This window comes from Euleptes europaea, chromosome 20, assembly GCF_029931775.1.
Source record: "Euleptes europaea isolate rEulEur1 chromosome 20, rEulEur1.hap1, whole genome shotgun sequence".
NCBI classification, from domain to species: Eukaryota; Metazoa; Chordata; class Lepidosauria; order Squamata; family Sphaerodactylidae; genus Euleptes; species Euleptes europaea.
This window is the reverse complement of record NC_079331.1, coordinates 630,767-654,946: the sequence shown is the minus strand read 5'-3', so window position 1 is coordinate 654,946 and position 24,180 is coordinate 630,767. Positions and strand designations below refer to the sequence as shown.

Sequence of the window (24,180 nt, the reverse complement as noted above, 5' to 3'; positions counted from 1 at the left end):
GCCGTGCCAGTCAAGAGGTTGTGCTCCACTGACCACCAATGAATTCTTGGGCAGGCTCTTTAATGGACCCGACTTTGGAGGAAGAGCGCTTTGGAGCCAAACCTGTGTCAGTCGCAATCCCATAGGAAATGGAGTGGGAGGAAATGAGATGAAGAGCCAAAGGGGAAGGGGAGTCAGGAGGGCAAAGACAGCCCCCGCCCCCGTCTGTTGCCCACCTCCTTGCAGACCTTCCCACCAGGATTGCCCCCCTGCTTCCCATACTGGCCCCTTCCTGCCCTCTGGACCCTCCTCCCCCATCCTGTTTGGTTGCTGCTGGTCTGGTTTAAATGCCCACCCCGTAGCAGCGCTGAAGCCACAAACCGACTCGAGGCCTGCTTGGGAGGGTGGTTGAGTTTAGTGGGGGAAGAAGGCCTGTCCCCGCATGTGCGAGAGCTGCAGGTTGAGGCTGTGGAGAGCAGGCAGGTGGTCACTCACCAGGACAGGGAAACGGTGAGGGACACCCAGAGCGGCCTTCCTTCCCCAGCTCTGCCCGGGTGTTTGTGCCAGATGCCCTGGCAACCCTGCTCAGCCTCTCCCTGGGAGCCGTCAACAAACAGCCATGGGGGGGGGGGGCGAGCCAGAGGAGGGGCGTGGGTCCTCTCACCCTTCAAATGCTCAGAGGAGAGCGTGAGGCAGGGGGTGGTCCGAGCATCATGTTGCCCAGCTGCCTCCCAGTGGTGTTATGGGGGCAGGCAGCCTACCCAAAGCTTCCTCCACGTAGGCAGAGATGCTTGTGAAATACTCCTTCAGCAAATTTCTTCAGGATATTGAGGCTGTACATGACCTAGTCTGGTTTAAGACCCAGGTCTAAAACGCATGGTCCCTTAGCCCAGTTTCTTCCGTGTTTCACCCAGGATCAAATCCTCGCGAACGGACGGGACCTAATTTGCTGCTGGCTCAGCCATGTTGACCCCAAACGAACCTGGTTTTTGCAATTCAGGAGTCAAACCGTTCTCCCTGGCTTGTCTCAGATAAACCTGCATTCTGCTTATTTCCAAGATTGGTTCAGAGCTCCGTGCGTCTGTGGTTGGCAGTCCCTCCCTGCCCGTCCCCTCTCCCCATTAGCAACACGCACATTAAAAAAGCAGTCTAGGCCTGCTCCTTGTGTGTGGGGTTTCAGTGATGGACGAGCATGGATTGGCAAAACGTGGCACAAAAAGAGGGCCCAGCGCAATTGTATAAAACAAGTGTGTGGTGCTTTATCGGTGTGGGCACGTCAGTGACATAGCCTGGGAAATGGGCACACGTGAATGCTGCAAACTTCACGTGGTCGAGTGCTGGAGTTAATGTGAGAAATCCTCGTAGTGAAGCGGGAACTGAGAAGGAGTAGAGCTTGGCGCAGGATGCCGTTCCAGAATGAGCGAGGGGCAGACCCGGGGGGAGCCAGCCTACATGCTGGTGAGTTCATATTTGTCGCGGGTAGCGTTGCTCTGAGGTGGTGGAGGGTGAGTGTGGTGCAGTTCGATAAACAGCATGTAGACAGCGGCCCCAAAACCGGCCCCGACCATGGGGCCCAGGATCGGGACCCACCACCAGTGGTTGCCAGCCCTGAGAAAAAGAGGCAGAGAGAAAGAGGGATCAGCATGGTGCCATTGTCTGTGTTTCCTCACCGCCTCTTGGTGCTGCCCGCTCCAGCGGTGCCACCCTCCCCAGCTGTTAACTGGGTCTACTTCTTGTGCCTCACACAGCTGCCTCCCGGGTTGGAGATGGTTTGGTGTTGCTCCACTCCTGCTCATTTGATTGATGGAATTGGGTTGGTTGGTTTGTCTTTCAGGGGTAGGGTTGCCAGGACCCTCTTTGCCACCGGTGGGAGGTTTTGGGGGTGGAGCCTGAAGAGGGCGGGGTTTGGGGTGGGTGGGACTTCAATGCCATAGAGTCCAGTGGCTAAAGCGGCCGTTTTCTCCAGGGGAACTGATCTCTATCGGCTGGAGATCCATTTAGGGTTGCCAACCTCCAGGTACTCAAAAAAAAACACAGCTGTATGGCTTCTATTTTCTTTCTCAAACTTACTACTATTGAAGAGCTTATTGTTGTTACCCAAAATAAGGTAACCTTATTAGTAAGTTTGAGAAAGAAAATATAAGCCATACAGCTGTGTTTTTTTGAATAACATAAACTAGTACAGCTAAGTAATTATTGTGGGTTGTAACCTCCAGGTACTAGCTGGAGATCTCCTGCTATTACAACTGATCTCCAGCCAATAGAGATCAGTTCCCCTGGAGAAAATGAATGCTTTGGCCATTGGATTCTATGGGATTGATGTCCCTCCCCTCCCCAAACCCCGCCCTCCTCATGCTCCACCCCAAAAACCTCCCACCCGTGGCAAAGAGGGACCTGGCAGCCCTAGATCCACTGTAATAGCAGGAGATCTCCAGATAGTACCTGGAGGTTGGCAACCCTATTCAGGGGCCTGTTTTATTTTGCTGCAATGGGCAAAAAAGCTTTGGATAGTGCGTTTCACATGTATTTGTTTTTAAAAAGAAGTTGCTGTTTTTCTATCCCAGTGGGGGCATTCAACGGTGATTACAAGATATAAGAATTATTATTTTTTAAAGTAAGCAAGCTCGAGGGAGGGACAAGTTCTTATTTTAAGGACATTTTCCAGGAAGCACTACCAGTCCTTGTCCACCAGATGTCACCCTTGCAACACCAAGGAGTCACTGAAATCCCCCCCTTTCTTGGTTAATTCTGGCAACCGGCAGCCAGGAGGAGGGGGTTAGACCTTAGAGGCTAGGGTTACCAACCTCAAGGTGTGGCCTGGAGATTCTGCCAGACTTACAACTGAAACCCAGAAAATAGCAGCCCTGGTGGGTGGGCTTGATTGGCATCACATCCCTGCTGAGCCCCCTCAACCCAACCCCCCTCCCCCAGGATCGACGCCCCCAAATCTCCAGGAATTTCCTAACCTGACGTTGGCAATCCTATGGAAGACTCCGAGGGCTAGCCATGCTCTATTTGGCACTAACCCAAAGGAGCATCATCGGTTTAGGGGCTAAAAGAATGAGGTCCCTGATTCAAATGTCACCCCTGCTATAATCTCATAGAATCAATCAGAATCATAGAGTTGGAAGGGGCCAACAGGGTCATCTAGTCCAACCCCCTGCACAATGCAGGAAATTCCAAACTATCTCCCCAGGTGCATTCGGGCAAGACCCCCCCCCCCACTCCATCTGCCATATGGGGAGGATTGTACTGGTCTGCCTTTCAGGGCTGTTGTAAAATATATAGCAATATAATGCATGTGCACTTTAAAAACTGAAAGCATGCCGCAATGTTTCCAAGTTATTGCTTCATATTCTTGTATCTCCTGGGGTCCTGAGCACTCTCTCTTCCAGGCTCTTCGCTGTATTACCTCCAGATGTGTCTCCAAACCATGGTGGGGGACCCACTGGGGAAGATCTGAAGAGGTTGGGGGAAATCTCTTCTCATTCAAAGTCATATGTTTTTGTCAGGGTTTGTTTTGTAATACTGTGTTTTTCAACTGCAAGCTGCCTCATGCAGGACTGTGAAAGAGGACGCGCACAGAAACGCTCTACATAAATAAACAAGCAACCAGAGAGCAAAAGTTATTAAGCAACCAGTGTGGAAGCCACTTTGTCCCTGGCAAAGCTGTCTGGAAAACCGCACACCAGAGGCAGAAGCTCCCTGTTCCAGCAGGGCTAAGGGGCTGAAGCTGTGGCTCACTGGCTCGCATGAACACATGAACACACGTGAACATATGAAGCTGCCTTATACTGAATCAGACCCTGGGTCCATCGAAGTCAGTATTGTCTACCCAGATGCGTATGTGTGTTTGTGTGGCAAAATGGTTTTGGATGAAGGGAGCTCTGACTCTTGAAAGCTAATAGCCTGAAAATCTTGTTGGTCTCAGAGGTGCTACTGGACTCAAATCTAGCTGTGTGGCAAAAGGATCTCTCCTGATAGGTTTGCCCCTAGGCAGTTTGGCCACATGCATCAAAGATGCTTTTGAGCCCAGAGGGCTCTGGAAATTCTTGGAGCAGAACCGGATCCCACTTACGTGAAGACCTCTGGCCCCCATCCGGCCAGGAATGTGAAGAGGCGCGGGCTGAGGTCCCTGGCCGGGTTCATGGCGCAGCCGCTGTTCATGGCCATGGAAGAGGTCAGCAAGATGATCAGCAGCCCCACGGCGATGGGTTCCAGCCCCTTTGGGACGCCCAGGTTGCCTGCATCAAAGATCGCAAAGACGCCCAGGAGGAGAAATGCGGTCGAGATCACCTGTGGAGTGGGAAGGGGACAGGCTCAGGCACTGCTGTGCTCCAGAGGAAGAAGAAGAGTTGACTTTTATATGCCGACTTTCTCTACCACCTAAGAGAGACTCAAACCGGCTTACAGTCACTTTCCCTTCCCCTCCCCACAACAGACACCCTGTGAGGTAGGTGGGGCTGAGAGAGCTCTAACTGAACCCCTGCCAAGTCCAAATGGGGCCTAGAGCATGCACAGCCCACGTCTGGCCACCCAGGAATGCCTCCGCCCTCCCAGAGCCTGGCGCTCCAATGCTTGCTTGCCATCCTTCCAGGAAGAGGCGCTGATGGTTAGAAAGCCTGACCACGGTTCCCTGGCAGCTCAAGCTGCCCACCTCATTCGTTGCTGCCTACCTGATCGGCAAATCCATTGGTCACTGACAGGTATTCCTCTGGGTACGTTGCAAAGACATGGGCGGTGCGAGTTGGCCCCGTGACGGTGAAATTCCCCCCGGTGTAGGCCATCAGTGCATCTAGGGAGCGGCGGTCGTTGCACTCAGAATTAATCAGCACATGCACATTGCGAGGCATTTCATGCAGACTCACAGCAAGCCTTACAAGCAACCCTGCACGGTCGTTTAGTGAGATGATGCTCATATTGCCAATTGGAAGATGGGGGATTGAGGCTGGCTTGCCTAAGGCCAGGTGGGGGCCTTGGGCCTTTTCTGGCTAGAATTTCCACGGCCCACCAAAGTGTTCCCACTATGCAAAAACACATGTAGGATTTCACAGCAGAGGGATCAGTGCCTTGATTGGCACTCAGTGATCCTGCATCAGAACAGGAGAAGTACCATGCAGGATCAGACCAAGGTGTGTATCTCTGGCATGCCTGGCCAGAATCCCAGCAACCTACAGATATGGGGTGGGCCACTAGAAACTGGCCATGTCCCCCCACTGGTGAACTGTGCACTCTCTCTCTTACCCACCCCTGGGCAAAGACCTTCTCGGAGAAGACAGAGCAGAAAAGGAGAGCTTTCCAGTGTGTCCCTCGGCCGGGCTTCCCCCAGCTTTGCAAGAGAAAGAATGTGTGCATGTGTGTGTGTCAGCAGACTGAATGCTGGCTCAGTGGGTTGCATTGCTTCCCCTCCCACACCCACACATGAAAGGAACATTCAGGTGATCTGTCTGAACATGTGTCTCTTCTTAAAGAAGGAACCCCTTTTAAAAGCACAGTGATGTTTGGGAGATGGGCTCCATCTCCCCCATATCCCAAGTGTTTTTTCCCCATTTCATGTTGGCCACTTCCAAAGGGGCATGATCCAGCGAGAACTTCTTGCGCAGAAGCCCCACCGGAATGAAGTGTCTTTCAGCCCTCGTTGGAGCAAGATTTCCCAGTGTCGGCACTGAAGACTGGATTTGCTCTGCAGTTCCCCAGGCAGAAACGTGTTCCTTCCACTCACCATAGTTGACCCCATAGACGGTGGCAGCTCCGAAGAACGCTCCAAGAAACTGCATGAATATGTAGATGGGTAACTTGGCCCAGGGCATCTTCCCTGTTATGCACATGGCAAAGGAAACGGCTGGGTTGATGTGGCCACCTGGAAAAGAGCGCCCAGGAGGTGGGAAGCAAAGAGGGAGACACATTAGTCCGTCGTAGCAAAACAAAAGTCCAGCAACACTTTAAAAGTGAACAACATTTATTCTAGATTGCGCTTTCATGAGTCACAGCTCATTTCCTCAGGCACATGGCTCAGGAGGTGGACCGTCAGAGGAGCCGGGCGTGTGTGGTTGCCTCTGAGTCCCACATGGTGCATACAAAGTCCCCACCCCAGCAACTGTGATGCAGTTCTCTGTTTGGGCACATGAAGTGCTCCTTCCCTGGAGGTTTTTAAGCAGAGGCTAGATGGCCATCTGTCAGCAATGCTGATTCTATGACCTTAGGCAGATGATGAGAGGGGAGGACACTTTGGCTGTCTTCTGGGCATGGAGTAGGGGGGTCACTGAGGGTGTGGGGGGAGAGGTAGTTGTGAAATCCCTGCATTGTACAGGGGGGTTGGGCTAGATGACCCTGGTGGTCCCTTCCAACTCTATGATTCTATGTCAACTTTGGGATTTGCAGGTGGGGGCAAGCCTCCCATTCAGCCCCCCCTTGTGGTAGACTAGAGGATGAATGACCAGGGCCTGTGGAACCAGGTGTACAGCCACTCTTGCGGGGTGGATAGGGGAGATGCCACTTCATTCAGTGGGACCAAATAAGCCCCATGACAACTTTTTGGGGTGGACCTGTCTCTGTAGGAACATGCAAGCATGGGAACTGGACAGAGCTCCTCATCTGGGGCAAGAACCATGCAAGCGACTTTGGTCACAGAGAGCCCCGTGTATCGTTTTGGGACTCCTGGCCCAGGTTGCGTGCTCAGTGAGGGTCAGGGTGTTATCTCAGGTGGCAATCCAGGCTTGTAAGGGCGCTGCTCAAATGTTCTCCAGTGGGTCACATCCCCTCCTCCCTGCAAACAAATGAACGGGTGAGGGGAAAGAACAGACCAAAATGTTTTCTCAGCCTGATAATTTTTGACACCCAGCATGCAGAGTGGGGAGGGGCTGTGGCTCATTGGTAGAGCCTCTGCTTGACATGCAGAAGGCCCCAGGTTCAATCCCTGGCATCTCCAGTGAAAGGCACTAGGCAAGTAGGTGATGTGAAAGACCTCCGCCTGAGACCCTGGAGAGCCACTGCCGGTCTGAGTAGACAATACTGACTTTGGTGGACCGAGGGTCTGATTCAGTAGAAGGCAGCTTCATGTGAAGTGTTATGGCTCAGTGGTAGAGCATCTGCTTGGCATGCAGAAGGCCCCAGGTTCAATCCCCGGCCTCTCCAGTTAAAGGGACCAGGCAAGTAGGTGATAGGAAAGACCCTTGCCTGAAACCCTGGAGAGCCGCTGCCGGTCTGAGTAGACAATACTGACTTCGATGGACCCAGGGTCTGACTCAGTATAAGGCAGCTTCATGTGTTCAAGAGTAGAACAGCAGTCCAGCACCACCCCCACCAAAATGGTACAGCCTGGGAAAGGCTGGATTCTCTACAATTGGGTCAGCCAGCCAGCTGTGAAGACCCGGCTCTCTGCCCCAAAGGCATCCTGGAAGGGGTGAAGAGCCAGTGTGGGGCGTGCCAAGGCCAGTTTCCGAGGGGAGCCGTGTCGGTCTGCAGTAGAAGAGATAGATTCAAGTCCAGGAGAGGAGGCTAAGGGGTCCAATCCTTATTTGGGGGCTCAGAGCTTTTAAATTGACCTCAATATCATTCAGGAACTAGGAAATGTGAATAAGGAACTGGGAATAGGGAACGAACTGGGAACTGGAACCAACTTCAGCCTCCTGAACCAACTTCAGCCTCCTGTCCAGGAGTGCCTTAGAGACCAACAAGATTTTCCGAGTATGAGCTTTTGAGGAGTATCTGATAAATGGAGCTTTGACTGTGGAAAGCTCATACCCCGAAATTATTGTCGGTCTCTGAAGTGCTGCTGGACAAAAACCAAGTTTGAATCCCCACTCGTGTGGTGCAGGCTCGCTGAGTGACCTTGGGCCGGTCACACACACACTCAGCTTCACCCCCCTCACAGGGTTGTTGTGAGGAAAAAATGGAGGAAGGGAGAGCAATATGGTGGGCTGCTTTGGGTCCCCATGGGAGAGCAAAATGGGCTAGAAATATCTCAACGAATCAATGGAAGAGCTGGTTTTGCTCACAATGCCAGACAAGCAGGTCTTCGGTTTGCTTCAAGTGCATTTATTGGGATGACGGGATTTGCAGGCAGGGCTTCTCTTGAAGGCCGGCTGAGGCTGCCTTGGATAAAAAGCTTCCGATAAGCACAGACCTTTGTCTGCGAAGAAAGGGCCCCGTCTGTGCGCTTTCTCTGTTGACTCGCGCCGGGGGTCAGGGTGTTATCTCGGGAACCGGAGCATCTCTGATCTCTGGCGAGCGAGCAAACACAGATAAGGCAAGCGGGATAAAGACCAGCATTGTGCCGCGTCCGACGTGGTGTGACCTCCGATGCCCAGCAGAGAGCAAAGCCCGGCCCGCCTGCTCCCAGGACTGTCTCTGCAGAATTGCTGGCCGCTGGCAGCACGGCTCCTAAAAAAAAAGACCCTCCCTTTTTTCTGGCTTTGAATCAAATGAACAATTTTCTCCTCTGTCAGCAATTGGAAATATGGACTGCCTGGGGCCAGAAGGCGCTGAGATGGCTTGGGGGGGGGATAGATTCATGTGGAGGCCAGGCCTTCCTCAGTCCCTAAGCAGCACTTCGTGGTGCTGGAGATCCCTTGGAGAAAACAGGCGTGCAGCACGGGGGCCTCCGCTGGCAACTCCAGAGCCCAGGAAAGCGTTGGCTTGGCTTAGCGTTGGCTTGCCAACCTCCAGGTACTAGCTGGAGATCTCCTGCTATTACAACTGATCTCCAGCCGATAGAGATCAGTTCCCCTGGAGAAAATGGCCGCTTTGGCAATTGGACTCTATGGCATTGAAGTCCCTCCCCTCCCCTAACCCCGCCTTCAGGCTCCGCCCCAAAAACCTCCCGCTGGTGGCAAAGAGGGAGCTGGCAACCCTAGATCCACTGTAATAGCAGGAGTGTTTGTGTGTGTGTGGAGGAGGAGGAGGCACCTGCCTTGGAAATGCCTCACCTGAGGGCCACGTGATAAGTTCCACGATGGGCCACCAGTCAGATCACCAAAGGGATCAGTCATAGGGGGAGGGACCCAGAGGGGGTCACACTAGGGTTGCCAGGTCCCTCTTAACAACCGGCGGGAGGTTTTGGGGGTGGAACCTGAGGAGGGCAGGGTTTGGGGAGGGGAGGGACTTCAATGCCCTAGAGTCCAATTGCCAAAGCGGCCCTTTTCTCCAGGGGACCTGATCTCTAACGGCTGGAGATCGGTTGTAATAGCAGGCGATCTCCTGCTAGTACCTGGAGGTTAATTAACAAATACAGACACTTCTGTGTACACAATAGTTGTAACCAAAAAAACCACAGAAACACAATTCAATATTGCATAACCATTCAAAAAATATACACAATCAAACACCAGTCTATTTCCACTACAGTGGAACCAACACACCAACCATGGAGTATACAGTTACTCCATATCCTATGTAACAATTCACAGGTAAGTAGCAATTCATAGGTAAGTATTACAATAGTGTAACTACAAGTTCTATTTACCGTAGTATACAAAAATATTAATTTGAATCTGTTCATTGTCTTTTCCAGATGTCAGGTAGAAGAGGAAGACGATCTTTTCTGTTCTTCTTCAGTTCCTCCTCTGACACCTTTATCTCCAGTTGGTATTATTCTTTTGTGTCATATAATTTAGCACATATATAATTCTTCACTCTCCCCATGGGTAGAACATTTACGTTTTCTTCTGCCTTACAGGGGCTAGACAGATTTCCTCTGAGTTGTGGGTTCCCCTTAGGAAATCTGTCTAGCCCCTGTAAGGCAGAAGAAAATGTAAATGTTCTACCCATGGGGAGAGTGAAGAATTATATATGTGCTGAATTATATGACACAAAAGAATAATACCAACTGGTATTTTTGTATAATAATTCTTCAAAAATAATATTTTTGTATATTAAATAGAACTTGTAGTTACACTATTACAATACTTACCTATGAATTGCTACTTACCTGTGAATTGTTACATAGGATATGGAGTAACTGTATGCTCCAAAAATAACATTTTTGTATACTAAATAGCACTTGTAGTTACACTATTGTAATACTTACCTATGAATTGCTTGTGCGTTAAGTGCTGTCAAGTCGCTTCTGACTCATGGCGTCCCTATGAATCAAAGTCCTCCAAAATGGCCTATCTTTGACAGCCTTGCTCAGATCTTGCAAATTGAGGGCTGTGGCTTCCTTTATTGAGTCCATCCATCTCTTGTTGGGTCTTCCTCTTTTCCTGCTGTCCTCAACTTTTCCTAGCATGACTGTCTTTTCCAGTGACTCTTGTCGTCTCATGACGTGACCAAAATACAAATTGTGAATTGTTACATAGGATAAGGAGTAACTGTATGCTCCATGGTTGGTGTGTTGGTTCCACTGTAGTGGAAATAGATTGGTGTTTGATTGTGTATATTTTTTTAATACGGAATGGTTATGCAATATTGAATTGTGTTTCTGTGGTTTTTTTGGTTACAAGTACCTGGAGGTTGGCAGCCCTAGATCAGACAGCCACATCATGAGTGGAAGGGGGTTAATTCTGAGATGGTGTTCCAGGGCATAAACAGAGTGAGTGGAGCAAGAGCGTGGCTGCCTTTCGTCTCTCCTTATAATAGATTGAGGGAGCATTTCTTTTGGTGTGCCGGTGCAGAGGAAAGGGGGACAGCTGTTTCCTGCCAACCTCATAGCCTTGGCCTGGTTCTCCACTACCCTCTCCCCCCCCCCCAATTTTTAAACTGAAAACTCTGGGAGTGTGATGATCAGATTTCCCCTGCAGGGTGTGTCGTTTGGCCCAGAACTGCAAAATAGAGGATGCAAAATCCCCAGAGGCTGAGAGCCCAAACCGGAGCCAGAGGTGAATTTCTCCGGTCGACACGCGTGATCCAGGCTGTTGCTTAACTTTTTTTAATCCAAGGGTATCAACTGAATTTTAATCACTTGCTTTTCTTGCTCCTTTTGGTCTTGCTTCCTGGGCCGCTGACCCTTCTTCTGAGTTCTCTCCAGCTTGGTGACTGGGACCGAGGCCAAGGATGGGTTGACCTCAGTGGTGTCCTCCTCTTCCTTGGGCTGGGTTCTTTTTTCTGAATGCCTCCTGGAATCGTGTTTCCAGGGTTTTCTACAAGATCAGATTTCTGGCAGATTTCTTTTCAGTGAGTCACCTGGTGCGATTCCAGCATCTTTCTTGGCTTATTGTTACTGTTTATCCAACTGTGGTCAAGTTTTTGTTCTTGTGCATTTGTTTCCCCAGATTGTGTTTGTTAAGGTTCGTTTTTTCAGTTCAGGGGCGGGTTCTCCAAATTATCAGCAATCGTTTTGAACCCAGGTCCTGTCCTCCCAACTAGTTGCGGTTCACGCTACTTTGGGATCAGCTGCTAACTTAATGGGCCCGGGGTCTGCCACTGGACCCTTTGGTGCTGCTCGCCACCGACAGTTGCAAGCAGGGGACAGAAGCCTTTTTGAAGAAGTCTCAACTTCAAATGTCCTTCTAACATTCCAAAACAAGAATTCAAAAAATACTCGAGCTGCCCTCTAGTGAAAGAGCCTGCCGCAAATTAACTGTATGGATTTTACCTGATGGATCAGTTGAGTTAGGTGTGCATAGATTTGCTCATGCATAAAGGGATCTTTTTATACATCTTGTTTATTTAATTCATTTATGCCCCACCAAAGTGGTTCACATAATTTCTTCCCTCCTCCATTTTCTCCTCACCGCTGCCCTGTGAGGCAGGTTATGCCGTGGGGATGCGACTGGCCCAGGGTCACCCAGCGAATTCCCATGGCACGAGTAGAGATTTGAACCCAGGTCTCCCAGATCCTAGTCCAGCAGTCTTAACCGCTACACCACAATGGTTCATTTATTTATTTATTAAAATATTTATATCCTGCCTTTCCTTGGGGTTTAAGGCCCCTTACCATAATATCTAAGCACATCCCTGACTAAATACAAAACTAAAACAGCAAATCCCAAATTGTTCTGGGGACCGAGGCATTCTTGGTGGCTGGCCCTCCTCCCAGAAGAAGCTTTCCCTCCTGAGAAAGAGGAAATAATGTCTCTTCTAAGACCCTACCACCCCACAACGTATGGGTGCTTACGATAAAAGTAATCAACAATTGAAAAAACATCGCTGCCCAGTTAGTGCGGGGGCAAGTTTGTAATCCATCAGAGGGTTTTTAAGCAATATTTTAAATTGACTAATTATAGAATCATAGAATCACAGAGTTGGAAGGAACCACCAGGGTCATCTAGTCCAACCGCCTGCACATTGCAGGAAATTCACAACTGCCTCCCCCATTGTTTCAGCCTTGCTAAATGCAGGCTGCTGTTTGTTTATTTAGGGCATTTGTTCGGCCAATTGACCACAGGGGTGGGTGGGAAGACACATGCATCCCTAATAACAACCAATCCACTAATCCACTGTGATATCCCCAAACACGAATCTACACTGAGCAGAAGAGAAGTCAGCATACAGACTACTTGGAAACGGCCACCTCAAACCCAACCAGAAGCAGAACTGGTTAAAAAAAACAAAAAAAAAAACAGCCCCGAGGCAAAAAGGTGGGCTTACCGGAAACGCCTCCTGCGACGTAGATGGCGATGGTGACGGCCATGGCGAAGCCCACGGAGATCGCCTGTGCCCCTCCCAACGCTCCTCCGCTCAGTACCGACTGGGCCACACAGCCGCATCCCAGGGTCTGCGGGGAGGGGGGGGAGAGAAGCTTGCTGAGAGCAGCCCCAGTGGAGCATCGGCAAGGCCAAGCGGCCCAAACAGGACAGGGCGGGCTGCCCAGGCCCCCAGAGCCTGCCTGGCTTTTAGGCTGCCCCTTGCCATGGGGCACAAGGTGGGTGGGAAGTGCTGGGACAGAAGGCCCGGTTTGAATCTCACTGGGCCCTTTTTACTGGTCCTTTGCACAACTCCTGTTCATTTCAGTGGGGCTTGTACGTAGGGTTGCCAACCTCCAGGTAATAGCAGAAGATCTCCTGCTATTACAACGGATCTCCAGCCAATAGAGATCAGCTCGCCTGGAGAAAATGGGTGTCTTGGCCATTGGACTCTATGGCATTGAAGCCCCTCCCCAAACCCCGCCCTCCTCAGGCTCTGCCCCCCAAAACTCCCACCAGTGGCGAAGAGGGACCTGGCAACCCTACTTGTGTGGGAGAACTTGTTGGGGGATTGCACCCGATATAATTGGAGGACAGGGGCCCATTTAGACAGACCACCTCAGCCGGGTCAAACAGGGAGCCTTCGGACCTAGGGTTGCCAACCTCCAGGTAATAGCTGGAGATCTCCTGCTATTACAACTGATCTCCAGCCGATAGAGATCAGCTCACCTGGAGAAAATGGCCACTTTGGCCATTGGGCTCTATGGCATTGAAGTAGGCTTGCCAGGTCCCTCTTCTCCACTGGTGGGAGGTTTTGGGGGCAGAGCCTGAAGAGGGAGGGGTTTGGGGAGGGACCTCATTACCATAGAGTCCAATTGCCAAAGCGGCCCTTTTCTCCAGGTAAGCTGATCTCTATTGGCAGGAGATCAGTTGTAATAGCAGGAGATCTCCAGCTATTACCTGGAAGTTGGCAAACCTACATTGAAGTCCCTCCCCTCCCCAAACCCCTCCTCAGGCTCCAGCCCAAAAATCTCCCGCCGGTGGCAAAGAGGAAGGGACCTGGCAACCCTATTCGGACCTGACCTAACGCTGGCAGGCTACGCCCCGTGGCCACGCAGAGCCCGAGGTTGTGTGTTTTACTGTGTTGCATAACGAACGGTTGGAGACAGGGAGAATCCCGGCCAGGTTGCTGGGGGATCAGGCTGAAACACATCCTGGGCGGGGGCCGGGTTACACAAGTTGAACAGGAGGCTGCTGGAGGCAGAGGCGTGTCTAGGTGTGCCATCCGAGCAGTTCCGTCAGGTGCGACCCGGGGTTTTGTGCAGGGAATGAATGCAGCTGAGGTGGAGGGGTGGGGGGTTGCACAGCTCTGCCTCTTGGGCAGCCTCTGCTCTGGTTCAAATAAGGAGAGCACACCACTGGGGTTGCCACCCTCCAGCTACTAGCTGGAGACCTCCTGCTATTATAACTGATCTCCAGTCGATAGAGATCAGTTCCCCCGGAGACAATGGCCGCTTGGGCAATTGGACTCTATGGCATTGAAGTCCCTCCCCAAACCCCGCCCTCCTCAGGCTCCACCCCAAAAATCTCCCACCGGTGGCGAAGAGGGACCTGGCAACCCAACACACAACACACCAGAATGATGTAGTTGTTACAGTATTGGACAAGGGGTTTGAATCCCCGCTCTGCCACGGAAGCCTGCTGGGTCACCTTGGGCCAGTTGCACACACTCCACCTAACCTACCTCTCAGGGTTGTTGTGAAGATAAAATGGAGGAGAGGTCCCCATTGGGGAGAAAGGTGGGGTATAAATGAGAGTTCTGCGCTGCCCTCAGCATCTTTTCGGCTGCGGTAGGTGGGGAGATGCTGTCTGCGGTGGGCTCCCCCCGCCTCCCCACCCCTTAGTCATGGTAGTCATTAGAGGAAAGCTTAGTTTGGCAGAGCCCGTCCCGGCCACCTCCGCTCCCTCTGCCAGAAAGCCTTGCCTCATCGATATCGGATCCTTGTTTTTGTCTACAACCGGGCGGACATCACAGGAAGGAAAACAAAGGCCCTCCTGGACCGGCCCTGCCTTTCGTTCCCAGGAAAGTGGCTGGGCTTTATCAGCATCCCTCGCGGAGGGGAGAGTAAAGCTCAGGGGCTCTTCCTTTCTCCTGTTGTCAGGATGTGTGTATTAGTCTTTCCAAGATATATAAATATGGCTTTCCAGGATAAATAGGGTTCTCTCAGACACCCGGGCCCTGGGCTCTAGAAACAACACTCCCTCGCTGGGTGGCCCGGCCAGGGTGGGTGCCCCTTGGCCTCAGTTCCCTCTTTGTAAAATGGAAACCACAGGACGAACGGGAGAAGGGAGGCAAGGGACGCTCCCTTCTTGCCCAACTCTCGGAGGAGCCGGAGCTGCGTCAGGCGGAAGGAGGAGGATTGCCTGTGGCCTCAGTGTGGCCTGTCTGTGGGGGCCTCTGTGCTTGTGCTTGCACAATGGGGAGCAATGGACGGATGCCCGACCACAGAAGGGAGGAGGGTGAAGAACACCCCCTGGTCCCTTGCTCCCATCACGGGGAAAGTCCAGACTTGCCACAGGCTCACTTGATCTTAGAATCATAGAGCTGGAAGGGACCACCAGGGTCATCTAGTCCAACCCCCTGCACAATGCAGGAAAGTCCCAACTATCTCCCCACCCCCACACCCCCAATGACCAGAAGATGGCCAAGGTGCCCTCCCTCTCATCATCTGCCTAAGGTCACAGAATCAGCATTGCTGACAGGTGGCCCCCTAGCCTCTGCTTAAAAACCTCTAGGGAAGGAGAGCCCGCCACCTCCCGAGGAAGCCACTGAGGAACCCGCTCTCACTGTCAGGAAGTTCTTCCTAATGTCTAGACAGAATCTCTTTTGATCTGGAGAGAAACGTTGCTGCCCGGCAGGGCCTCTGGTTCTTTCCTCCAAACCCATGAGGATAGCAGTCTTCCTGCCCCCTGCCGTTCAATCTGAAAGAACAGCAGGACAAGCGTGGGAGCCACAGACCGTGGGAGCACTCCCCATGTCTCCTTGGCCCAGGGGGTCACAGAAGAGCCTATTTCCCAGCAGTCCCCTCAAAGGAAGCCCCGGGCACCTTGGCAGGATGGGGTGACAGGTGATGATCTTCTGCTTCTCCCCCCTCCCCGGCACGTGGAGCATATAACTCTCCCGTGAAACAATTGATTGGACGACACAGCCCTATAAATTGTTTAAAACTAAGTGGCTCTTCCTTGATCATTAGTTACATATTTATCGTTTCCCTGCTGCGTATTACAAGGTAATCAAATTTTCAGTAATAAAACGAGTCATATCCATTATTCGGCAGGTCTCCAAGGAATGCGGTCAATACCCTTTCAGGTTCAAATGGATTTCCCTTCATTTGGTCTCGGGCCCAACGCATCATAAAAAGGGGGGGGTCTTGGAATTAAAGACGGCTATTTAAGTAATCGAAAATCGTGGGCAAAAGCCCCCGCCAAAGCCGCCTCTTCCCAAGTGCTTCCTTTCCAACGGCAGAACAAGGGATTATGGCGAGGTTATATTAATGTCCATTTCATAAGGAGACAGCCAACATGTATACGTTGAAAGCTTTTAAAGCTCATAAAGATCTGGTTCAAATGGCCCATGTAAAATGAAACGCAAATACTCAAAATACCAGTGTGGCCTTTTTATATGAAGGCTTTAAAAACATTTATTGTTAGTTTAGCATGTGGGAAATGAAGCAGGAATAGAAGGGTTAAATAGTTGGCGGGAGGGGGGAGAGATGGCTGCACATTCTCACATTGATCGGGGCTAGGGTTGCCAACCTCCAGGTGGTAGCAAAACACGAACTTCCCAGTCCGGGGTGTATTACAGGGGTCCGGATTATCGCCCTGTTTTGACCCAAAGTCTTCTTCAGAACATGTTCAAGAATCTGCTCTTGTTTTCGGAAGAGCAGACATACTAACTGTCTTGAACATGTTCTGAAAAAGACTTTGGGTCGAAACAGGGCGACTATCCGGACCCCTGTAATACGCCCCGGACTGGGAAGTTCGTGAGACCCCAACCTTGTACTGACAGTGCAACCAACAGGATATGACTCCACGTATGCACTTCAACAACAAGATATTCAATCTTGACAGCCTTGAAAGGATTACACATGGACAATGATTCCAAAAGAATAATGCTTCTAAAGAAGAAAGATTAACCTTTGTAAATAGTTCTATTTGTTTAGATAAGATCACTGTATATATTAATAAGTGTTTATGTTTTGTCATTGCACATAGAATATAGCACTTGTTGCATAGCTTGACCAGTTTGTTTTGTTGTCTTGTGCTGCTGTGTATATAGGTGTGTAACGTCCAGGTGGTGGCAGGAGATCTGCTATTATAACTGATCTCCAGCCGATAGAGATCGGTTCCCCTGGAGAAGATGGCCATTTTGGCAATTGGACTCTATAGCATTGAAGTCCCTCCCCTCTACAAACCCCGCCCTCAACCCTATTGGGATGCCATTGGGGAACGAGATGAACCATCTGATATGCAACGGGAGAAAGGAGGCAGGGCTTGACCTGGGGATGCCGTTTTCAGCAGAAGCCCCGTGTTCAGTTGAGCTGCTCCTGAAATTAGAACTGAGCAACATGTATCGATTCTTTAAACGGAAACTGAGGGAGCAACACCGTCTCCTCTCTTCACCCTTCACTTTCTAGGAAAAAAGCCAGCCCCCACCGTCTCTCCTCCCCCGGGGCACTCTCCTCCCCCTTCTGTTACAAGAAAAAGGGGTGTCGCCAGATTGGCTGTGGGCAATCTGCTCTTAATTAACTTTCCAAGCCTTCTGATCCACACCTTCCACAGGCCAGGACTCTATAAGACAACCAGGCACTTCAGGACTTCCCCCTCACATGATATGCAAAGCCTCTTCCAGGGAACCAAATCTCAGGGAAGGAGGCCTCCTTTGACTTCCACAGCCAGGGATGCCCATTCTGGTTGAACACATGAACACATGAAGCTGCCTTCTATCGAATCAGACCCCCCTTGGTCCAACAAAGTCAGTCTTGCTGCTCAGACTGGCAGTGGCTCTCCAGGGTCTCAGGCAGAGGCCTTTCACATCACCTACCTGCCTAGTCCCTTTAACTGGAGATGCCGCTGGGGATTGAACCTGGGACCTTGTGCATGCCAAGCAGAGGCTCTACCACTGAGCCACCCAGCCCCTCACGGCCCTCACCTCCTCCTCTAATCTCATAAAACCACCAGCCTATTTCAAGAACCTGGGACCTTCTGCATGCCAAGCAGATGCTCTACCACTGAGCCGCAGCCCCTCCCCAAGGTTCTCCTCCAGCAAACCCCGAGGCTGTTCCCCCCCCCAAAGCCCCCACTGCTCAATCTTGAGGGATGCCCACGTGCAGCCCTTGGCGTCTGGCCCTGCCGGCCTGCAGAAGGGGCTTGGAGCTGCCCCTGGAGGGCAACCCTGCTCCAGGGTTGCCAATTGCCAGGTGTTGACCATGTTTGGGCAGCAGGCAGGCCCCACGGCCCAGGACTGGCATCAGCATAGGCTGCAGTGGGGCAGCTGCCAGGACCCAGGTCTTCTGAGGGGGGGCATTGCTGCTGACCCCCCTCCTATTCACTTGTTAGTGCTGTACGACACAAGCATGTTCCCAGCGGCCCCTCTGCTTTCCTAACCTTGGACTCAGCCTGGGTCATTGTGGGTCACATATGCAGCAAAACAGCTGATAAGAGGGTCAAAGGAAGCGATGGGACTGCCCCACTGATGAGGACACAAAGATTTCCGGAACTGACCTGAGACCCACTGTTATTCCAGAGGGGAGAGAATTGGAAGGGACCACCGGGGTCATCTAGTCCAACCCCCTGCACAATGCAGGAAATTCACAACTGCCTTCCCCCCACACACACCCAGTGACCCCCCTACTCCAGGCCCAGAAGATGGCCACGGTGCCCTCCCCTCTCATGGTCTCCCTAAGGTCCTAGAATCAGCATTGCTGACAGATGGCCATCTAGCCTCTGCTTAAAAACCTCCAGGGAAGGAGAGCTTACCATTCCCGAGGAAGCCTGTTCCACTGAGGAACCGCTCTCACTGTTAGAAAATCCTTCCTAATGTCTAGGCGGAAACTCTTCTGATTTAATTTCAACCCGTTGGCTCTGGTCCGACCTTCTGGGGCAACAGAAAACAGCACCCTCTTCTCTGTGACAGCCCTTCACGTCTACCCTTTAGTCGAGCTTCTCTATGTCTTACTGGAAATCTGCTTTTACTCTAGCTGCTCCAGCGTGATTTATTAGAAAATTAAATGTAGAAATGAGGGGTGTGAACCAAAGGGCGAGTTTACCTTCTTTGAGGGAGACCATTTTCCACTTCTCCTTCAGCTGGACAGAGAAGTCCAGAATTGCAAGAACGTACACCTTCTGGGTGTATTAGCTTCCCAACATCCAGGTTGTAGGGTGAAATGGTCATCAAGATTAGACAGGAGGGTGAAGGAGTTCCTCTCAGCCGAAAGACTGAGAATCAACCAAGAGGTAGCTCAAAACCCTCAAAATATAGATGATCCTCTGAAAAGGTACGAGGACCTAGCTCAAGGTCTTAAATCTGTTCAGTAACATAGAAAAAGAATCCTAAACCTGTTCCCAAGCCGTGGTTTGACCACTCTTGTGCTATGGCAAAAAACGCCCTGATTTCTGCGTATAAACTTGCAGCAGAGCCTGACTAAGAAGAAAGAGTACAAAGCCCTGATTCAACTCCGCAAGACATAATATAATAGACAGGTATGGGCCAATCTGATCGAGGAAGCAAAGAGTGAAAATCAGTCCCTCTTCTGGAAATTAGTTACTGAAGGAAACACCAAGGCTGCTTCCCCTTTGTCAGCTTGCCTTCCGCCAGACAGATGGGTTTCCTTTTTCCAATCCATGTATGATAGTTCTGAAACAATCCTAAACACATCTGACTTGGAGAATATGGTTAAATTGGAGCGGTGCAGTCTGATTTGGAGAACCGGGTTTAATTCCCAACTCCTCCACGTGAGTGGCGGAGGCTAATCTGGTGAACTGGATTTGTTTCCCCACTCCTACACACAAAGCCAGTTACGTGACCTTGGGCAAGTCACAGCTCTGTTAGAGCTCTTTCAGCCCCACCTACCTCACAGGGTGACTGTTGTGGGGAGGGGAAGGGAAGGTGATTGTAAGCCGGTTTGAGTCTCCCTTAAGTGGTAGAGAAAGTCAGCATATAAAAACCAATTCTTCTTCTTCGGATTGGGGTACAGCTATAGTCGCCCCCTTCTTTAAGAAGGGTAACAGGAACGACCGCTCAAATTATAGACCAATCAGCTTGCTAAATATCATAAGCAAGTTATACACTAAGCATCTACTGGAGAAGTTAGTAGACTGGCTGGACAAAAAGAACATATTGGCGGAAGAACAAGCAGGATTCAGGGCAGGTAGATCTACAGTAGACCATTCCCTGCTTTTACAGCATCTCATTGGGAAAAAAATGGCTCAGGGAGAAATGCATCACTCCATGCAGCGTTCATAGATCTAAAAGCGGCTTGTGACACGGTTCCTAGGGGGAGACTCTGGGAAAAACTACGGGCTGCCTCAGTTTATTGTTTCTTATTCAAGCCATCCATGAGCAGACCGCTCTGAGAGTAAGGTGTAGCCGCATTGGGCACTTAACGGAATCCATTAGAACTTTTAAAGGTGTAAGGCAGGGATGCCTTTTAGCCCCAATATCAAAAAACTAAGATCCTCTCCTTTGGGAAAAGGCCAAAGATTAGATGTTGGAAATTGCAGGGGAACGAGTTAGAACAAGTTTCTAATTTTAAATTTTAAATACCTTTGGGGGGGTGCTGATGGCCTCAGGCGTGAAAACGGTGCGCCGTATACCACGACGGCAGCCGTTGGGACAAGAGCAGCAACTGGTATATTAACATTCTATAGACCCAAAGGGGGCTTTTCCATACCTGCAGTGCTCAAGCTATTCAAAGCCAAAACGTTACCACAACTTGTCTGTGGGTCATACTTAGGTTCACCATCCTCATCTCTCAATCTTCTCGAGAGAGTCCAGGCAAAGTTTCTAAGGGCACTCTTAAAGGTAAAGGTCCCCTGTGCAAGCACCGGGTCATTCCTGACCCATGGGGTGACGTCACATTCCGACGTTTCCTAGGCAGACTTTGTTTATGGGGTGGCACTCTTACAGGTCCCCAAATGTGTGCCAAATGCTTGGACCAGACTGGAAACTGGAATGCTGAGAGTTGAAGCCAAAATACGCATTCTATCGATCTACAAGTGGCTCTCAGGTAACTTAAATCCCCAAGGTTTATTCCCCCTAATACTACAAGATAATTTTCAATCTAGCTGGCAGAGGGCTGTGTGGAGCTTCCTACAAAAACTGGGCTTCACACCACAAACACTCCTGGCCCTAGGGCAGGAGCCCACAAGAGCTGAAAGAGGGTGATTGATGTAGAGACAACTGGACATCACGGCTGCTCCCGGATTTATCTCTCCTGATAATGTCAGATTTATAGCAACCCCGGCGGCTTATTTATTCTTTTTGGAATCTACTAAGGCTAGGAGGGTGTTTACACTAGCTAGAAGTAATACCCTACCCTCTGCACTACTGGAGGGAAGATTCAAGAAAATCCCTTACGAACAGAAATCATGCGTCTGCCCACGAAAAGAAATCGATAGAGCACGCGTTTTTTGAATGCACCTTATTCTATCGGACCGTTGCTAGAAAGATCTAATAAAATTATGCTTGAATAGCTTCTGTAAGATAAGAACCACCATACGACATGATTGGTTGCCAAGTTTTGCACCCTGGTCTAATCGTTAAAAAAAGTGGGAAGGGACAACACTGAAGAGGGGGAAGGGTTTCAGACACTGAAATGATGCAATTTTTAATATTTGACCAGGAGAGTGTCCAAGTGCCAATTTGTAGTCAGACATGTGTAGTTTTAGCTGGCATCCATTAGGACATCCGGTGTTTATTAAGGGATTTTGTATATTACTTTTATTCCTTTTGTAATTAAGGTTTTCTTTATTTATATACTGGCCGTGGACTGTAATAATGACTTGAACCAGAGGGCAGCTCAGTTTCTCGGCTCTTTTAGTGCTTTCCTGAAGCTTTGCTTGTCTATTCTTGGTACTTTTTTAATGTGGAAAATAGATAACAATTGTCTTCGGCTGCTCAGGTTGGCCAGATAATCCAAACTGTCGGCACATTCAAATCACTGTCTCTGAACTCTATTTTAGTCCATGGGGTTGCCCTAGACAGAAGTGTTGGCTTCAGGCAGGTGGCAGATTTGGGGCACCTTGGGGGTGGCAGAGGGACCGCTGCTTCCTGAGGGCCCATCTGTGGGGAAGATCTCCTGCACAAGCCTCAATGCAATGAATTGTTCTCTTCCGCAGCTCCCTTTCATTTCAATGAGGCTTTGAGGGAGAAGTTCCTCATGGATCTCCCCCCCCCCCCACATACACACTTCCCATCCACGTGTGGTTCTTTGTTGCTGGCACCAGATTGTGCCGGGCCGTCCCTGAATTCATCAGGCTTCGCTCAAGAAATGCAATTGCCACAAAGACCCATAGAATCATAGAATTGGAAGGAACCACGAGGGTCATCTAGTCTAACCCCTACACAATGCAGGAAATTCACAACTACCTCCCACACACACACACACCCAGTGACCAGAAGATGGCCAAGATGCCCTCCCTCTCATGAACTGCCTAAGGTCATAGAATTGGCATTGCTGACAGATGGCCATCTAGCCTCTTCTTAAAAACCTCCATGGAAGGAGAAGCCCGGGGCAGAACTGAACCTCTGGGCCTCAGTTCCCCAATCTGTGGGATTCACTTGCCCTCATCTCTGGTCGCAGAAGGCAGGAATGGCTGTGTGCTGGATGGAGCACCCAGACCCACACTTTGGTTCCTGACAGAATAAACCCACTGGGGACTGTTCAACACCTCTCTAGAACCAACGGCTCTGGCAAGCAGTTCCTCAGGTGCTTCGGCAGGTTTTCAGGCACCTGAGCTGTTGGTGAGTCAGGTTGCGAAATTCACCAACGTTTCTTTCTGAGTTCTGACCAAACTGTGCCCCTTCACAACTATCCTACATGCTCCAAATCAGAACAGAGACATTTCCAGCTTTTGGGAGGAGCTGGAATCCTGCCGATCTGATGGTTACTCTGGTGCTTTGCTGTCTGGTTCGGTCTTTCCCAAGCGGTGAGGGGTGGGCTGAGGGGAGGGGAAGGCAAGGATTCACTCAGGAACGTGTGTGCTAGGGACCCTGCCCACCCAAAACAGCTAGCCCACCTCCTCCTTATTCCCTCATAGGAGGAGTACAACCTCAAAGAAACCCCCTGGCATGGGGCAAGGTACACATTGAAACATATTTCCAGCGAAAGCCAGTGGAAAGAGTCCTGTGGGCAGCTGACGCTCACCAATAGCAGCCGTGTGCAGCCCCCGGGGCCAGGCTGGGGCAACGGCACAGCGGGCATGGGGGCTGACACCTTTGATTGGGTTGGGAAATCTCTCCGCTCGACTTTGTGCCGTTTCCCCAGTTGGACGGTGGGTGCCCCAGTGGGGTGAGCTGAAGCACATTCAGGCAACAGCCCTGGGGGATGGAGCCAGCCTCCTCTCCCTTGTACCATCCCCGTGATCCGAACTGGGGTCCTCTGTGGCTGCTCGTTAGGAAGGAAAATGCTTGTGGTTTGGCCCTAAGATGGCTCGTTCTAATGCTGGCCGTAGGGGACCCGGCTCACAAGTTCTGTAAATGGCAGAGGCGTGTTTGGATCTGATTTTTTCTTCTTTGCACACTTTCTCGGGGTGCTGGAGAGCGTGCAGCGGAGTCCTGTGTGTGCCGTGGGACAGCCTGCCCTGCGTCCTTTGCCTGGCCTAGTTTGGAGGGGCCCTGTAGGGCTGCATGCATTCTGAGCAGTGTCTGCAGAGGAGCTGAAGCAGGGAGTAGTGAAGCGCCATGCACGGCTGCTTGGAAGGGAGGGAGGGAGAGGGGGGGATCTGCTTCCACTTACTATCATAACGAAGGTCCCCAGGAACTCTGAGAGGGCTTCCTTCACCAAACGGTTCTTCAAGGCGAAGCTGTCCTTCCAGCTCTTCTCGCTCCTCTTGGCCATCTGGACTTCTTGCTCGGCAGTTCTAGCAAAAGGGCAGCTCTGTAATCCTCTCTGGCTTCTCTTGAACTTTGACACCCCTCCCAAAATGTCGAAAGAGGAGGTTTGGCGAGCCCCAAGGCGGCCCTGGCAATCATCTGACCAGGCCGCAGGACGGGTTTTCCCGAGCCCACTTCACATTCCCAGACCTCGCTTCCCAATTTCCACCACGTGCTGCCTTCTCGTCACTCTGCTGGCCGCCTCTATTTATATGCAGCCGACGCAAGAGAGAGAGGGGGGGGAGGACTGGGAAGCCAGGGAGCCAGCAAACTCCCCCCCCTTCCACTCACCTGTTGACCACCCTCAGACAGCTAGGTTGCTACAGAGCTGGAGGGGGGACGAAAAGCGGCAGGAGAAGGAGGCCCTCTCCGGTGAGCTCCCTGCTGCCAAGCCTGATGTGCGCTCATTGGACTGTCGGACAGGTTTCCCCGGCTGGCTGCCAGCCAGGAGGTGTGGTTGGCTGCTGCAGGGAAACGCATCCT

The 24,180-nt window shown here is 51.1% G+C and overlaps 1 protein-coding gene across 1 annotated transcript; it reads right to left on the bottom strand.

Moving 5' to 3' along the window:
- Nucleotides 1-1,427: 1,427 nt before the first annotated feature.
- Nucleotides 1,428-23,662, bottom strand: AQP9 (aquaporin 9). Its single transcript, XM_056865880.1, has 6 exons — nucleotides 23,561-23,662; nucleotides 12,508-12,634; nucleotides 5,702-5,839; nucleotides 4,656-4,774; nucleotides 4,058-4,275; nucleotides 1,428-1,587 (listed from the first exon to the last, which is right to left on the bottom strand). Exons 1-6 carry the CDS (start codon nucleotides 23,660-23,662, stop codon nucleotides 1,428-1,430), a joined length of 864 nt encoding a protein of 287 aa, XP_056721858.1.
- Between the last annotated feature and the right edge of the window lie 518 nt (nucleotides 23,663-24,180).

Excerpts from the sequence above, each read along its gene's own strand:
- AQP9 (XM_056865880.1), bottom strand. The coding sequence starts at position 23,662 with ATGGCCAAGAGGAGCGAGAAGAGCTGGAAGGACAGCTTCGCCTTGAAG. Across the intron at positions 4,276-4,655 it reads CCAATGGATTTGCCGATCAG|GTGATCTCGACCGCATTTCT; the intron begins GTAGGCAGCAAC and ends CCCACTCCACAG. Across the intron at positions 1,588-4,057 it reads TGGGGGCCAGAGGTCTTCAC|GGCTGGCAACCACTGGTGGT; the intron begins GTAAGTGGGATC and ends TCTTTTTCTCAG.